A 17491-nucleotide genomic window follows, 5' to 3' on the forward strand; every position below is an offset into this window, starting at 1 on the left:
GATAGATAGATAGATAGATAGATAGATAGATAAAGGGGGTGTATAGGGATAGATAGATAGATAGATAGATAAAGGGGGTGTATAGGGATAGATAGATAGATAGATAGATAGATAGATAGATAGATAGATAGATAAAGGGGGTGTATAGGGATAGATAGATAGATAGATAGATAAAGGGGGTGTATAGGGATAGATAGATAGATAGATAGATAAAGGGGGTGTATAGGGATAGATAGATAGATAGATAGATAGATAGATAAAGGGGGTGTATAGGGATAGATAGATAGATAGATACCGTAGATAGATAATCTCCTGTATAGTAACTCTTGTGTATCCACACCCCACATGGTAGTTCCTTTATAAGACACCTAGTGGTGCTCAGTGAAAACTGCACCCTGGTTTGCCTGTTGCTAGCTGACCCTAGCACTCAGTGAAGTGCTTGCTCATAATGGAGACTGACCCCACTCATAATGACGCTGCCTTGATTACCTGGCCTGTGGAGACCATGGAGGAAGTGCCCTGTGCATTTCTCAGGGACATTGCTGGGCTTACATCAGCTTAAAGGGGCACGTCATAGCGGAAGGGTTGTAACCCAGCTAATTAACCTGAAGCTGCCGCTGACATCTGCTGGGGAATCTCTCCAATGGAGGCCCTCGGCAGCAACTTGTCCTGTGATTTCTAGCTTTCTTGGGGTGCCTCTCTTGTGCCCTTTCTATTTCCTTCTTGCATGAACGAGGTCCTCAGCTCCCCCATGTGCATTATATGCTTCACTAAAGCTCTTGGCCACGTGTTTAAAACATATTTGATGGCCAGTTACAACTTTGAGTTCAGGAGCTGGCCCGTGGACTTCCGATGGGATGAGGCAGGCGGCAAGGATAGCAGCCCTGGCCACCGGGCTGCGTCCCAGACCACAGCCAGAGAGGGTCTGCTGAAATCAGCTCCGCACAGAGGGCCTCGGACCACCCAGTGTAACTACCTCCGCAAGATGAAGCAGTGGCCTGGCCAGCTGGTCTGTTATATGGTGGCTCACTCCTTAGGCCGGTGGCTGCTTTACCCAGGCTCCCTGTACCTCATGCAGAAAGCCCTGCTGCCTTTACTGGTGAAGGGGCAGGCTCGCCTGCTGGAGGAGTTTCATGGGAAACGGGCCAAGCTGGTGGCTCGCGATGGGAACGAGATCGACACCATGTTTGTGGACAGGAGAAAGAGCTCAGGGATGGAGGAGGAACAGCGAGGGAAGCAGCTGGTGATCTGCTGCGAGGGAAATGTTGGTTTCTATGAAGTGGGGTGTCTCTCCACCCCACTGGAGGCTGGCTACTCGGCCCTGGGGTGGAACCACCCTGGCTATGCTGGGAGCACGGGCCTGCCCTTCCCACAGAATGACGCCAACGCTGTGGACGTGGTGATCCAGTATGCCATCTGCCGCCTGGGTTTCCAGGTGCAAGACATCATCCTCTATGGCTGGTCCCTGGGGGGCTACACAGCCACCTGGGCCGCCAAGACCTACCCGGAGCTGGGGGCCCTAGTGCTGGACGCCACCTTCGACGACCTGCTCCCCCTGGCCCTAAAGGTCATGCCCAAGAGCTGGAACAAGCTGGTGGTCCAGACGGTGCGGCAGCATTTCAACCTCAATGTGGCCGAGCAGCTCTGCAGCTACCCGGGGCCGGTGCTGCTGATCCGGAGGACTGAGGATGAAGTCACCACCACCCGCATCAGCGCCACGGACCAGCTCGCTGACATCAGGTCCAATAGAGGCAATGAGCTGCTCCTGCAGCTGCTGAAGTACCGCTACCCCGAGGTCATATCCTGGGAAGGGGAGGCGGCCATCCGTCACTGGCTGCGAGCCTCCAACCCGAGGCAGGAAGAGGCCGTCTGCAGACGCTTCGAGGTGGATGATGACTGGTGTGTCAGCAAGTTGCAAGGCTACAAATCCCGTCTTGGAGGTGAAGACAGCTTCCCCTGGAGGGTCGGGAAGGATGTGACCCCAAGGAGAAGGCAGCAGCTGGCCTTGTTTCTGGCCAGGAAGCACATGAAGAATGTGGAGGCCACACACTGGTCTCTCTTACTGCCCAATGAGTTCCAGATGCCCTGGAAGCTGTAGCTGGGGAGTGGTGGGGAGATTGTCCCAGGAGAGAGAAAGGCAGAGGCCAGGACTTAACAAGCCGGGTTTCCCTCTTCAATATGCTCATTGTGTGCATTTCCAATCATTCCCAGCTGAGCGCCCAGTAAAGGTGAAGTGACAAGCTCTGCAGGCTTCGAGGGGCTTTATTTCACCCGGAGGGAGTGGATGGATGCAAAATAAAGTGGGTCAAAGATTACACGACATGGAAAATGATTAGCAAATGCTGTAGTAGCAGGTCTCTAGGAACGTGTCACAGGCCAGGGAGGAGAAGCTGACTGGTTTTTCACCCCGTCCACCTACCCACCTTGTCCACCTCCCGCCCTCTCAGCTGCTGCCCTGCGGCAGGGCGTTGTTGAGCATGGAGTTGTGACTCATAGACCTGAGAGGTGGGATTGTGACATCACTGTGCTAAGCAGTGGGACTGGGACAGCAGTGGTGAATTACCCCACCCACTCTGTCATCCATCTGCCATTCCCCAGCTCGTCCCTTCTCCCAGTGGGCATGTGGGCTCCTGGGAGTGGGACAGCAGAGATACATCATCACCCCACCTTTCTTCTTCTCCCCGCCTTCTCATTTGCATGCTGCAATCTCATTGGGTGAGTCAACAGACGCTGCAGGCGGACCAGCTCTGGCGCTTAGCCATAGATCACAAGGTGTGAGAGGTCTACGCCGTATGGGACGCCCATCGTGGTTGGACTATTTCGCAGCTAATTGTCACATTGCATTGAAGCACCAGTCAACATTTACTATAGATAGGAAAGAGACGAGTTTGTCCTCACACTAGGGCCTGTCATTCGCTTAACGGCTCCTGCAGCATTGGTGTGGGACAGTGGGAGGTGTTTGCGGGTGGTGGGGGGTGGCAAGTTTTAAAGCCTTGATGTGTGGGGTGAGTTTCAGTGCTCAGCACAGGGCTCTCGGAGAGAGGAGCAAGAGCGCTGATCTAGGGGGATTAGAGAATCTCTGTAGGGAGAGGAGTGGATGATCTCTCTGGGGAGAGATGGGGAGAACTGGGGCTCTCTAAGGAATGGGATGAGGGTCTCAGGGAGGTGGAGGGAGGATTTAGCTTTTTAACACCAGACAGGGTGACATCAAAAGTCACGGTCATGTAAAACTGCTCAGTATTGCTAGACATAACTGATGGGACACCCCAGGCACGACCCACACCCTGGCAGCCTCTGCAGGCCCTGAGGGAGGGGGTGAGTATAGGAGGCACCTTATAGGAGCTGCTGCTGTCACAAAGGGCATGGTGAGTCTCCATGGGGGTTGGCTGGCCCCCAACGGGAGCCAGTGGGGTAGAGGCAGCTGGGTTGCCAGAGGGGAGAGCAGGGTGGACTGAGAGCAGCCTGCCACATCTTTGCCTGCACTGCAGGAATCTCGTGCTGCAGCCAGCGAGTGGGTACAGGCGGCGGGCAGCTCCTTGGAACCCACCAACCCATCTTGCTGCCTCTTCTGGGGGAGAAAGAGCTACTCATGTGGGGAATCACGCCCCTGCCCCCACTGGGCAGTAGCAGGCAGCTGCGGTTGCTCGCCCCCACCAGGAGCAGCAGACGTGGTAAGTGTCCGAGAGACCAGGGCTTTGGATGGAAGAGGGCAGGGACACTAGAGACCCATGGGTGGAGCAGAAGGGAAGCACCACTGGAAGGCAGGGTAAAGAGAGTGTGACTTGGGTTGGAGAGGGCATTTGGGGTTCCTGGCTGGAGGGCAGGGTGCGGGGAAGACTGCAGGGGACAGAGGATTGGGCACAGCAGGCCTTGGTGGCAAGGACTGCTGAGTTCCGCTCCTAGTGCTGGGCAAATTACTTAGGGCGAAGTCCTGTGGCCCAAACAGAGACTGCAGCAGGTCCAGAATGCAGCAAACATGAACTGTGCAGATCTCCCAGCCAAACCATCCCCTGGGGGAAAGGGACAGACGCCTTAGCGGTGGCTGGGGGGTGGCTCTGCTGCCTTGATGGGGAAATTCTGATCTCCCCAGCATGCAACCCCTTCCCCTGGACTGTGTGCTAGTGAGAAGATATGGCCATCCACCACTGTGTGCCTCAGTTTCCCCATCCCAGGTGGGGATAATAATACTTGCTCCCCCACCTCATGCTGGTGTTTTAGAGATGTCAAGTTAATTGTTAGATGTTTCGGAAACGTGCAGTGCTAGGCAACAGTGCTACGGCCCTATCAGCCGACACGACTTGCTCTATTTGCTTTTATGAGTGCAGGCCAGGATGGCTTTACAGGCCCCTTATCAGGCCCTCGCCCTTTTCAGCAGAGGGGGAAGGATGGGGGAGAGCGGCGAGTGGGCAGTGAAATCTAGATCAGGGTTTTCTTTTAGAGGGGCACTGAGCCCAATTCATTTCTGATTCCAAGGGACTCAACCGACTAGAGGGAGTCTGTCTGAGCGCAGAACAGATGCGGAGAAATGACAGACTGGAAAGGTTTGTGCCCACCTGGAATGGATTCTGGGTCTGTCCCATGTTCCGGAAGCAGCTGGTGCCCACAGGAGCCTGAGCCCTGGGCAAACACTGGCTTCTGATTTCAGAGCTGGGCAGCAGGTGGCAGAAGCAGCAGCAGCAGCAGCACACATGTACTCCTAGGGCTGCGGGTTTCATTTGCTGCAGCTAGTGCAGCTAGAAAACAAACAGGTCTCACATCTGATGAAGAAGGAAGTTTTGTGGCTAGACTCTGGCTGAGCAGGGCTGGCATAAGGTGTGCCGCCCCGCGGTGCCTCCTGCTTTCTCTAGACATGTAGCAGGCCCATGGGACGTGGGCTAGATTCCACCTGCCTCTCAGAAAGCAATGGGACGTTCCCTTTGCCCTTCAAGGCTTGCCTCCCCCCCCTTCTCCCTCTCTTCATTCCCAGCTGCTCTTGTAGCGCACTGCACGGTTGGGAAGCACTGTGTGTGCATGTGTGTGTCGGGGATTAGATGTGTGGAAAGGGAGAGTACACGCCGCTCCTGTGGGGGCGTAGGAATAAATCTATCAATTATACATGCTCTGCTCATGGCCCCATGCACAGGGAACTGAAAGACAACAGGGTCCAGGCCTGATGCAAATGTCACAGTTTGCTGTTGAATAACAGAAAAGATGACAAACCCACACAGATGACAAATGCCACAGCAATAAAAAGGGAACTCCGGGACGGTATGTAGCGAGCTGGTCTGTGGTGGCGAGAGTGAGCTAAATGCTTCTGCAAAGGGCTGTCTGGAAGTTTAGAGATGAACAGATCCCAAAGGGGAGGCACGCACACTGCACAGCACTCGCTGCCCTGCATCCTGGGCGCTTCTGGAGTAAACTCTGCTCTTAGGAACCAGCTTTAAAGGGACCCTGTCAGGTTATGTGGTTACAGCTCTAGCTATCAATATCAATATCCACCCCAACTGCGGAGGTGAGCCAGACAGCAAAGCCACGGGATACACTGTAGTTACCAGACAACTTGGTTGGGTCCCCTGCACTCTGCCCGCAAATTCATTTCCAGCCCATCTAGCAGCTTCGGGCAGACAACATTTCAAATACAACAAATCAGCCTGGCACAGAAATGGTTTCTTCCTCCCCCTAGATGTGGAGTTGTACCTTCCCTCCCTCAAAACTTCACCATTTAGTGGGGCAGAACACGGACTAATTAGTGCAGCACCAGCACCATTTAAGGCCCAATGTCTTGAGATCCAGCAAAACTGGAAACAGAAGCTTTATACCGTTGGGAGAGAGTCCCAGCTTCCCAATGGGGGACACACAGCTCTTGCTCCTCCTCCGGAAGGTCTGGAGATATTGGACTTTAAAGTCATATATTTATGTACAGCAAAGCTATCTGAGGCTATGGTAGGATGCTTTATGGCTCCTCCTGAGCCTTGTACATGTGTGTTCATGTGGCCAGATTTTCAAAAGAGCTCAGTTCCTGACTCGGCACCTCAATAAAGTGGCCAGATTTTCAATAGGGCTCAGCACTCAATGGCCCCCTCCCATTGTTTTCATTGGGAGCTTTTGGGTGCTGGGCTGTTTTAAAATTTGGACCATACTAACTCAGGCACATACCTACATCGATGGAGGGATGCAAAAAATAGTCCCAATACAAAATGTTAAGCTCCCTAAAACATTTTAAAAAAAAGTTTTCTGCAAACTATCTGGCATGTACAGGATAATGGAGTTTTTGGGCACGCATTTGGGATGACCTTCATAAATTCTTGGTAACCTTTAAGCATTAACCTGCTAAACCCAGGGTTGTGAGTTCAATCCTTGAGTGGGCCACTTAGGGATCTGGGGATTGGTCCTGCTTTGAGCAGGGAGTTGGACTAGATGATCTCCTGAGGTCCCTTCCAACCCTAATAATCTATGACCTCTTGTGAATAACGGGGTTATTACAAACTCATCCTGAGAAAACTTTTATACTCCACTGCACCATACTGTAGTCTTGCATGTGTTACTATTGGAAATAATTTTGGAGAACGAATACACTTTCCACATTTTCTATTTGTTTGCCTTTTTACATGTGCCTTATCTTGGGCAATGAAAATAGACTAATGGCAGAAAATCAGAAAGTGAAACTGACTAAAAACAAAACTACAACTGACTAGATATTTCAACAAACCAAACTGCAAAATAAAGAAAAATGCAACTGACTAGGCTTTTCCTGATCATCTTTCGACTGTTATCAGGCTCTTTTCAGCAAAGCGGAAACTGACTGAGGCACTGATCCTGCAAACACTTAGGCACATATTCAAGTTTAAGCTGCTGAGCAATCCTATGGAAATCGAAGTTAAACATATGCAGGGTTGCAGGTTTGCAGCCTAGTGCTGCCAACAGCATAAAGGGAACACGGTGAAAATAGAGAAGAGTGTTCTTTTCCTGCTAACTTCTTTCAGTTATCAGCAAAGTGGCGTTACTTCTAACCAGAATAGAGTATTTTTAGATAGAAGTGGGATTTTCACGGCAATGATGCCCCTTTAATGTTTGTGAAGAGTACTGAAATGCTCAGCAGGAAAGTTCTCTAAGTATTATTATCATTTATTATTAATAAAGCCATTCTTTTTAACAAAACCTAAATGTCTGACCTGGCAGTGGCCTCTTGGTATGATACAGAAGAGCATGTTGCTATATATTCTGTGCTCTGCTTCTCGATAACTGGGGTATTTCCTACATATAGAGTCTCTGCACATTACACACAAATGCACAAACAAACATAGAGCAAAACCCTCATTTTTCAGAGAGATTTTTTTCTCTTGTTGGATGTTTGTGTGTCCTTAAGACATGGAGGGTTAGCAAAGGGATCTGCATTTCTTAGGGAGGTCCTGATCACTATGGGAGTTCTAAATCCTCTGGCGACTAATGGGCAGGAGACTGGAAATGTTTCATTGTGTATTAATGAGCCCTCCTGAGAGTTCATTCCCTTTTGGGAAGGAAATGTAGAATTCCCCTTGGCAGAAAAGAAGTTTGTCTCCTTGAGGTCACATGGTATGGAAGCCATATGGTTGCTAACAGCAGAGTTGTCTTGAAATGACCGTTATGGTCCTGCATAAAGGCTGATAATGAAGGCACAAGATGTGAAGCTAACAGCCAGATGTGGGTTCTCCTTGTGGCAAGTGAAGTCCTAGATGAAGAGAGCTTTGCTATTGTCTGCTGTGCTGGGGTATGACTCCTTTGTGAAGAAAACAGGACTACTTGTGGCACCTTAGAGACTAACAAATTTATTTGAGCATAAGCTTTCATGGGCTACAGCCCACTTCATCAGATGCATAGAATGGAACATATAAGAGTATATATATACATACAGAGAAGATGCCATACCAGCTCTGAGGCTAATTAATTAAGATGACCTGTTATCAGCAGGAAAAAACTTTTGTAGTGATAATCAAGATGGTCAATTACAGACAGTTGAGGAGAGGTGTAAGGATAGTTATCATATGGAAAAAAGCAGCAAAGAATCCTGTGGCACCTTATAGACTAACAGACGTTTTGCAGCATGAGCTTTCGTGGGTGAATACCCACTTCTTCGGATGCATCCGAAGAAGTGGGTATTCACCCACAAAAGCTCATGCTGCAAAACGTCTGTTAGTCTATAAGGTGCCACAGGATTCTTTGCTGCTTCTATAGAACCAGACTAACACGGCTACCCCTCTGATACATATGGAAAAAGATTCAAGTAGTGTAATGACTCACCCATTCCCAGTCTCTATTCAAGCCAGAGTTAATGGTATCTAATTTTAAAATCAATTCAAGCTCAGCAGTTTCTCTTGGAGTCTGTTTTTGAAGTCTTTCTGTTGCAAAATTGCCACCTTCAGGTCTGAGTGGCCAGAGAGGTTGAAGTGTTCTCCTACTGGTTTTTGAGTGTTATGATTCCTGATGTCAGATTTGTGTCCATTTATTCTTTTGCTTAGAGACTGTTCGGTTTGGCCAATGTACATGGCAAAGAGGCATTGCTGGCACATGATGGCATATATCACATTAGTAGATGTGCAGGTGAACGAGCCCCTGATGGCATGGCTGATGTGATTAGGTCCAGTGATGGTGTCACTTGAATAGATATGTGGACAGAGTTGGCATTGGGCTTTGTTGCAAGGATAGGTTCCTGGGTTTGTGTTTTTGTACTGTGGTGTGTGGTTACTGGTGAGTATTTGCTTCAGGTTGGGGGCTGTCTGTAAGTGAGGACTGGTCTGTCTCCCAAGATCTGTGGGAGTGAGAGATCGTCCTTCAGGATAGGTTGTAAATCTTTGATGATGCGCTGGAGAGGTTTTAGTTGGGAGCTGAAGGTGACGGCTAGTGGCGTCATGTTATTTTCTTTGTTGGGCCTGTCCTGTAGTAGGTGACTTCTGGGTACTCTTCTGGCTCTGTCAATCTGTTTTTTCACTGTACTGTAGTTTTAAGTTGTAGTACAGATGGGTACTGTAGTTTTAAGAACACTTGATAGAGATCTTGTAGGTGTTTGTCTCTGTCTGAGGGATTGGAAGGGGTATTACAGAGGAAGAGATGGCTTACAGTAGTTAAGCAATGACTAACCTGGTGCGAGGGGGCCCTTTGAAAACAGAGAAGGAAATATGGATCAGAGTCAAATGGATTTTCAAACTCTTTTTCGGGTGGTGGAAGAAGGGGGTATTTCCAATGACGAAGGATATGGTGGGGATTTTTTAAACGGAACCACATCATTGCTTTGGCTCATGCCTAGGTCACAACTGGGGTGGAATAATAATAAAAATAACATAAATAGCACTTGTCCTGGCTGCTGTGGGCAGAGAGGATTCTCGTGCTGCTGCTGCCACCTTCCCTTCAAACAAGGACATAGCAAGCAAGAATTAGAAGAGGCTGAAAGAAAAACAGCCGTGCCCGTGGCCAGTTCTTGTTGCTTTGCCCTTTATTCTCCGCCTCCCAATTCTCAGCCAGACCTGGCTGGAGGGGTGGATGAATGGGCTTTCTGGATGAAATGTATCTCCTAAAAATGCAAAGAAAATTACACACTGGGCATAAAAACAAGGTTTAATGGATTTGGGAAGAGAATTTTTTTATTATTGTATCATCTTTAATGAATGTATATGTTGCCCTATGGGGTACCTCCTTATTCAGAAGATGAAATGGAAGTCCCAGTTCTTTAGACATTGTATGTCTAGCCTGGACAAAGGACTAAATAATCTATTGACTGGAACTATCTTGTACTGCCCAGAGGAAGAACTAAATGGCATAATGTATCTCTTCCATCTCAAACTTCTTTGATAGGGTGTTTTTCATAATTAGTGCTAGTTTGGGGCTACAGAATAGCAAACTGACAGGTTAGGGGTCTCAACTGTGTTATAGGGTTGTTGCTGTTAGGTTTGTTTCATAATCTGGGAAATTGGCATAATTACAAAGACAGCATATAATGGGAGTTATCGATTCCCCTCTCCCTGTACCACCCTGACAAGCTGCAGCCTCACCGAAAGCTGACTCTATTTCTGATGGCACTACCCTTACACTGGAAACCTGAAACAGATGTCCCAGGGAAGTACTACATGGCTATTGATCAGGTTGCAAGCCAGCAGAACATGTTTATATTTTGCCTCTAGGCACTTAGTTGTCAGCATAATGTATCTGAGTTAAGCTTTATAGCTGAGGTAGAGAAGCATTAGCACTATTCTGGAGATGGAGAAACGGAGGCAGAGACGGCTAGATTCAGCTACAGTGTATGTGACTTTAGTGGGCTGAATTTGGTCTGCAGAGGTGAAGAGACTTGCCAAAGATCATGCAGAGCTAGGAACAGAACCCAAGAGTTGTGCTGATTCACCATCCACTGCTGCCCCTATTCAGCTCTGTAGTGGGGCTTGGAGTGCCATACTGTTCTGGTTCAATGTGGCCTACTCAGCTGCAGAAGGGCTGGAGCCCAACTCGAGGGCACTGTGGGACAAGTTAATGGGTCTACTAGCAGGAAAGCCAGGGCCTGCAGAGGCTGAGGAATGCTACAGATGTGCACAGTATTCCCACAAGGAATCAAGAAGCTCTCCAGGTTATGTCAACTATCCAGAGGTATCCCCACGTGGGAACCAACACAGCCACAAAATAGCCGCTTGCGTGGCACAGGAGCATAAGCATCCTTTGCTCCAAGTAAATTGTATAAATTGTCAGTCAGGAAATTTAGGCTTGAAATTAGACGAAGGTTTCTAACCATCAGGGGAGTGCAATACTGGAACAGCCTACCGAGGGAAACAGTAGGGGCGAAGGACCTCCATGACTTTAAGATTAAGCTAGATAAGTTTATGGAGGAGATGGTATAATAGGATAACGGGCTTAGTCAATAGGTCAATTAAGTGCCAAACTGGTACTTAATTGGGTCAAATTGGGTCAATGATATGATATTCTTAACCTCTTTCAGAGGGTATGGCTGGAGAGTCTTGCCCGCATGCTCGGGGTTCAGCTGACCGCCATATTTGGGGTCGGGAAGGAATTTTCCTCCAGGGCAGATTGGCAGTGTCCCTGGAGGTTTTTCGCCTTCCTCCGAAGCATGGGGCAGGGGTCGCTTGCTAAAAGAGTGGGTAGATCGGCTAATGTGGCCTGCATCTTGCAGGAGGTCAGACTAGATGATCATAATGGTCCCTTCTGATCTTGAATTCTATGATTCTATGAAGTCCCCCAAGTTCCCAACAACCCGTAGCCCACCCAGACCCCCCAAGTTCCCAACAACCCATAGCCCAGGGATCGGCAACCTTTCAGAAGTGGTGTGCCAAATCTTCATTTATTCACTCTAATTTAAGGTTTCGCGTGCCAGTCATACATGTTAACATTTTTAGAAGGTCTCTTTCTATAAGTCTATAATATATAACTAAACTATTGTTGAATGTAAAGTAAATAAGGTTTTTAAAATGTTTAAGAAGCTTCATTTAAAATTAAATTACAATGCAGAGCCCCTCGGACCAGTGGCCAGGACCCGGGCAGTCTGAGTGCCACTGAAAATCAGCTCGTGTGCCGCCTTCGAACCTTTGTGAACCTGTGCCATAGGTTGCCTACCCCTACCCTAGCCCATCCAGACCCCCCCAAGTTCCCAGCATCCCCTAGCCCACTCAGACCCTCCAAGTTCCCAGCATCCCCTAGTCCATCCAGACCCCCAAGTTCCCAGCCCCCAATTCTCTGCCCTCAAGTTCTCATTATCCCCTCAGCCTAGGGTGACCAGACAGCAAATGTGAAAAATCGGGACAAGAGATGGGGGGGTAATAGGAGCCTATATAAAAAAAAGACCCAAAATTCGGAGCTGTCCCTATAAATTTGGGACATCTGGTCACCCTACCTCAGCCCCCGCCCCCAGTCCCTGGCTCCCCAAGTTCCCAGCCCCCTCTCAGCCCCCAATTCCCTGCCCTCACGTTCCCATTATCCCCTCAGGCCCCCCCCAAGTCCCCATCAGGCGGGGCCATCATACCCCTCTCCACCTACCCAAGGTCCCTTCACGCCCCGGCCCCGGCCCGCGCCAACCAACACGTTAAAGCTTTGTTCACGTCTCCCTCGTCCTGACGTCATCGGATGCCTTCTGACCCCGCCCCCTACCCATGACGTATCCCGGCTCCTTGTTTCGTGCTCCGCCCAAAGTCACCCCTTTCGTGGCCCCACCCACTAAGAGGCTGTTTCCGGTCCGGGGACGTGGCGTAGCGTGGCGGCTGACGCGTTCTGCCCGCGCCTCCCCGGAAGCGGGCGGGTGAGGGGTCGCGCGGCGGGTTGCGTGCTGGGTGTCGGCGGCGGCGGCGCAGGTCCCCTTCTGCAGCCGCTCCGCGGGTCCGGGCCCGAGATGGAGAGCGCGAGCCAGGGTACTGCGCCGGGGCGGCCGTTGGGGACGGGGGAGGGGTCCGAGCTGTCGCTGCGGTGGGTGGGTGGGTGCCAAGGGGCTCGCGGGCTCTGGAGGAGCCGGCGGGGTGGGGGTGAGGGCCTGGCCGGGTGCTGTAGGGACGGGGTGGGGGCCCGGCTGTGTCGCCCCTGGCTGAGCTGAGGCGGCGCCTGCTCTCAGGATTGTAGAGGCTGGGCCGGGTGTCTCGGTGGGGGGCAGGTGCCCTGCGGCCGCCCTCTGCCCGGGTCAGGGTGCCTGGGCGCTGGCGGCTGAGGCCTGGCCTGGCTCCCTTCCCCCCGTCTGGGGGGCCGGAAGCTCCTGCTCCTAGCGCGGGCGCTTCTGAGGGCTGCTCTGCCCGCAGCCCGCTGCGCTGGTAAACTTGCAGCCACCGTCGTGGTCTCTCTGGAGAGGCGCCCCCGCTCTGGGCAGCAATGATAGGTGGAGAAGGTCTCTCTGGGGAAGCCCATCCCTGTGCGTGGCTGAGTGAGGATGTGTCTGATAGTACCCTGCTTATGTTGTCTGGCATTAGGCAGAAACCCAAGAGATACTATCTAGAAGATACTAGATCGGAAGAATCAGTTGAACTCTCTGTTTGGAAGAGGAAATGTCTTAACTTCTATGATTTCTCATATATTTGAAAACTCATCTGGAACTGGAGCCACGCCTGTTTTTAATAGAATGAGAAATGGAGGATGAGGCTGTAAACAAATGTATTTGCAATTATAGGAATGAGGGCATCTGACTCCATTCTTTGTAGTAATTATGGTTTCATTCTGTCAATCTGTAGATGCCATGCTGCTCTAGCGCACACTTGCCGGAATGACTTCAAAGCTTTCTTGCTTCTGCAATGCTAGCGGTATCATCTGCAGCACAGCGCATGTAATTCACTAAACTAGTAGTTGAGGTCATGACACTTGTTAATTAAATGGAAGCTGAATTTTTGGCTTCCCTTATACACATTCTGTATACGAGAGATGCACTTCAAGCTAGTTCAGGGAAGGTACTGGCGCAGATGATCCCTGCAGGACAGTCTCTCTCTGATGATTTATAGGTTCTGATGGATTGCCCAGTTTATAGTTAACTTCTGATCCAGATCTTATCACGCCTGTGTAGAGAGATACACCTTGTTTACCTTGCCTCGTATATTAGCAGTGCATGTGCTCAGTGGTTATGTTACTTTAGGCCAAGGAGCTGTTAAAATATTTTTGACTAGTAAATTTTTCTTCCGATACTTCTGAAAGATACTGCATCTTTTATTAGATGTGAACTTTCTCTTCCTCTTTTTTCTCCCCGGGACTCCCTCTGTATGTACTGTGTAGCAGCACATATGCTTGCATAACATGCTTTGCTTGCTAGCGGCTTATTTTTTCCACATTCTGCTTCTTGTCTGTGACAGATATCAACCTTAACTCTCCCAACAAAGGTCTGTTGTCGGATACCATGACAGATGTACCTGTGGATAATACTGCTAGTGCAAGGACCTCTGCACCTGAGGGGCTGACTGATGCTGAGGAAGAGGAGTTAAGATCTGAGCTTGCCAAGGTAAAATGGCGCTGCCATTTCTGTTTAGACTGTGCCTCCATATCTGTGAGAAGTAAAAGAGACAAGTGGTAATTCCATTTGCTATAAGAAAGCTTAAGGGACACTAAATGTTTTAGCCTTCAGCAATGGTGTAATGTTAGTCTCTCCTCTGGAATCTAAGTCCATCATTCCACTGCTTAAGAATAAAAGTAACTACTAACTTTGTAGACTTTAACAATATGCTTTATTTCATGTTCTCCCTTCTGGTTTTGCTGCAGCAGTTAGCACCTTTGTCAGAGTTTTCCTGACATCAGAGTTACAAGGAAAATGGTTTTCCACAAATTATGAGGACATGGGGTTCCTTTTAATGTTCCTTCCCATTATAGGCAATGGCTTTGGATCTAAAAGCTTTTAAGATACTGCGGGTTTGCAAATTTACACTCAAATGCAAATGGGCAAATAATGAAGCTGACCTCTTTAAACGTCAGTCTATAACTTGCACCTGAAACAAAACAGGAAGTGAGAGCTACAGCTATTTTCTTGTAGTTTCTGAACTCACTGTAGAAACCTGTTCTGATTCTTTGACTTGAGTGCAAGTTCAGTAATGCAAAGCAGTCCAGATGTACTGAGTTGTGGCTTCTTAAGATTGTTTCCTTCTGCCTCCACCTATTTTCTGACACTTACAGTTCTGATGCCAAACAGGATTTAAACTAGAAACTAAGCCACAGGAATGGATGGATCTTAGCTTCTTAATAAAAACAAAGGAACAGAATTATAAAAATAAACCATTTTCCTTGTATGCAGGATTCTGCAGTTTTTCAGATCTGTTAATAGAATCTACTGTTAACTGAGGATCCAGCTGTAAAAAAAGGCTTCTGTGATATTTTTGTGATATTAAGTGGCAAGGAGGGTTATTTTTCTGGAAATTTTCCTAACTTAACCTTGAATTTTTTTTTACCGGTGGCATACTAAAGTTAATCTGTCTAAAATTTTTAAATCAAATTTAATTGGTGTCTGTGGAATTTAGATTTTGTCTCACTTTTTTGTTAGCAGAGCTTCAGTGTATAAATATATCAGATTTATATTGAGGGAGCTGTGAGAAGTTATTGCCTATTTTTTCTATGTTTAACCACTTTATTAAAAGTTGTGATCAAACTGAATTTCTGTAACACTAAGGCATGCTTCTAACTGGGAACCTGTCTTGTAGGTGGAAGAGGAAATTGGTACCTTGCGTCAGGTATTGGCTGCCAAAGAGAGGCACTGTGGAGAACTGAAGAGAAAACTGGGTTTGACCACTTTTGATGGGCTGAAGCAGAACCTGTCGAAGAGCTGGCATGATGTCCAAGGCTCCAATGCGTAGGTGTTCCTTGTGCCATAGATTTAAAATATACACACTCTCTGTAAAAAGCAGTTCCTTCCTCTGTAAAAAGTGAGGTTCCTCTGTGACTTTCTTAGTGGATAGAGGGTAAAGAAACTCACAATATTTGCTTGTCATAGTAAAATGTGACTACCAAGCAAAAAGTACCAGAAATCTAGCACTTGTGATTCTCTGGGAAATCACAGAATCATAGAATCTCAGGGTTGGAAGGGACCTCAGGAGGTCATCTAGTCCAACCCCCTGCTCAAAGCAGGACCAAACCCAACTAAATCATCCCAGCCAGGGCTTTGTCAAGCCTGACCTTAAAAACCTCCAAGGAAGGAGATTCCACCACCTCCCTAGGTAACCCATTCCAGTTCTTCACCACCCTACTAGTGAAAAAGTTTTTCCTAATGTCCAACCTAAACCTCCCCCTCTGCAACTTGAGACCATTACTCCTTGTTCTGTCATCTTCTACCACCTGAGAACAGTCTAGATCCATCCTCTTTGGAACCCCCTTTCAGGTAGTTGAAAGCAGCTATTAAATCCCCCCTCATTCTTCTCTTCTGCAGGCTAAACAATCTCAGTTCCCTCAGCCTCTCCTCATAAGTCATGTGCTCCAGTCCCCTAATCATTTTTGTTGCCCTCCGCTGGACTCTCTCCAATTTATCCACATCCTTCTTGTAGTGTGGGGCCCAAAACTGGACACAGTACTCCAAATGAGGCCTCACCAGTGCTGAATAGAGGGGAATGATCACGTCCTGAAATGATTTGGGTAAAGCATCTTCTAACGAGTGCATGTCATAGTTCAGAGGCGTGATCATTTGGAATGGTCCTGGAGTAAGTACTTTCTTTTTAAAGGTTGAAATGCTAACTATTATTCAGTGTTTGTAATGAAAACCAGTATGTTGGCTCAATGGGGATCTGTGTTCCATTGCTCAAGCTTAATGCTCTGAATTTCATATTTTAGCAGGGATTAGAAATAGTTTTATAGTGCATATGGCCTAGTGCATGTAATACTCAGTACAGCTTACCTGATGACACACAGAGGTGAAGAGAAACAAACTGTAACTGAGCTCTAAATCACAATGCTACAACTGCCCCATTTATTTTATCGTAAATGGCATATCCTTCCTGTGAGCTCAGGTGAATCATTATGTAATAGTTTGGCTATTAGAGAAGTTGCAGAGATCTCTCCTTTATTAAATAGAACAGTCTAATCACTTTATATTTTTACACCTCTTGGAGCGCCTCTCCTGCTGACATAGTGCTGGTGCAGACAGCGCTTTTTGCTGGTTGAATTTATGTTGGCTGGGGGTGTGTCATCTCTTCCCTCCCCCCCCCTCCCCCCCAAAAAAAATCCCTGACCGACAAAAGTGGTAGTGTAGACAAAGCCTCACTGTTCAGAGGGAAGGGCACAAGGCATTTCTAATATGTAGAAAACCACAGTTTGCTCAATCCCTGCTTCAGGTCACCAGGTTGAGTCCTATAGCTAGGGCCCCTACCAAATTCACGGTCCATTTTGGTCAATTTCATGGTCGAAGGATTTTAAAAATTGTAAATTTCATGATTTCAGCTATTTAAATATGAAATTTCACAGTGTTGTAGGCACCCTGACCCAAAAAGGAGTTGTGGGGGGCTGCAAAGTTACTGTAGTAGGGCTTGCAGTATTGCTATCTTTACTTTTGTGCTGCTGCTAGTAGCGGCACTGCCTTCAGAGCTGGGCAGCTGGAGAGCAGTGGCTGCTGGCCGGGAACCCAGCTCTAAAGGCAGAGCAGCCGCCAGCAGCACAGAAGTGAGGATGGCATGGTATGGTATTGCCACCCTTACTTCTGCGCTGCCTTCAGAGCTGGGCACTTAGCCAACAGCCGCCACTCTCCAGCCACCCAGCTCTGAAGGCAGCTCTGAAGGCAGCGCAGAAGTAAGGGTGGCAATACCATGATGCCCCTAAAATAACCTGGTGACCCCTGCTGTAACTCCCTTTTTGGTCAGGACCCCCAATTTGAGAAACATTGGTGGTCTCTGTGGAATCTGAGTAGTATAGTGTAAAAGCATACACAAGACCAGATTTCATGGGGGGCGACCAGATTTCATGGTCCATGACGTGTGTTTCATGGTCATGAATTTAGTAGGGCCCTACCTATAGCAGACTGCACCCAGGAACAGAATATAGTGAGGCACCTAAACGTCATGAAAAGATGTGAGGTCATGGTTTAGATTGGCTAAGAGTCATTCCAGACTGT

At 48.4% G+C, this 17491-nt stretch overlaps 2 protein-coding genes across 13 annotated transcripts in view; both read left to right on the forward strand.

The window, feature by feature from the left end:
* The first annotated feature begins 465 nt into the window (after nt 1–465).
* Nucleotides 466–2332, forward strand: ABHD16B (abhydrolase domain containing 16B). The gene has a single exon (XM_044986165.1). The coding sequence runs from the start codon at nt 728–730 to the stop codon at nt 2096–2098; it is 1371 nt and encodes a 456-aa protein (XP_044842100.1). The 5' UTR covers nt 466–727; the 3' UTR covers nt 2099–2332.
* Nucleotides 2333–2557: 225 nt separating this feature from the next.
* The window catches only part of TPD52L2 (TPD52 like 2), a 33548-nt gene continuing 18614 nt past the window's right edge, over nt 2558–17491 (forward strand). For 3 of the 12 annotated variants that reach the window (XM_044985345.1, XM_044985348.1, XM_044985351.1), the window contains exons 1-3: nt 12195–12353; nt 13767–13912; nt 15099–15247. In XM_044985345.1, coding sequence (XP_044841280.1) covers nt 12335–12353; nt 13767–13912; nt 15099–15247 — 314 coding nt within the window. In that variant the 5' untranslated portion in view covers nt 12195–12334. Of the gene's footprint in view, nt 2716–3399; nt 3672–12155; nt 12354–12786; nt 12872–13766; nt 13913–15098; nt 15248–17491 lie in introns of those variants that run through there. The other 9 variants (XM_044985340.1, XM_044985352.1, XM_044985341.1 and 6 more) reach the window with 9 other exon arrangements.

Source organism: Mauremys mutica, chromosome 13, assembly GCF_020497125.1.
Source record: "Mauremys mutica isolate MM-2020 ecotype Southern chromosome 13, ASM2049712v1, whole genome shotgun sequence".
NCBI classification, from domain to species: domain Eukaryota; kingdom Metazoa; phylum Chordata; order Testudines; family Geoemydidae; genus Mauremys; species Mauremys mutica.

What these genes read in the sequence shown, in the direction of transcription:
- ABHD16B (XM_044986165.1), top strand. Translation starts at nt 728, where the DNA reads ATGAACGAGGTCCTCAGCTCCCCCATGTGCATTATATGCTTCACTAAA.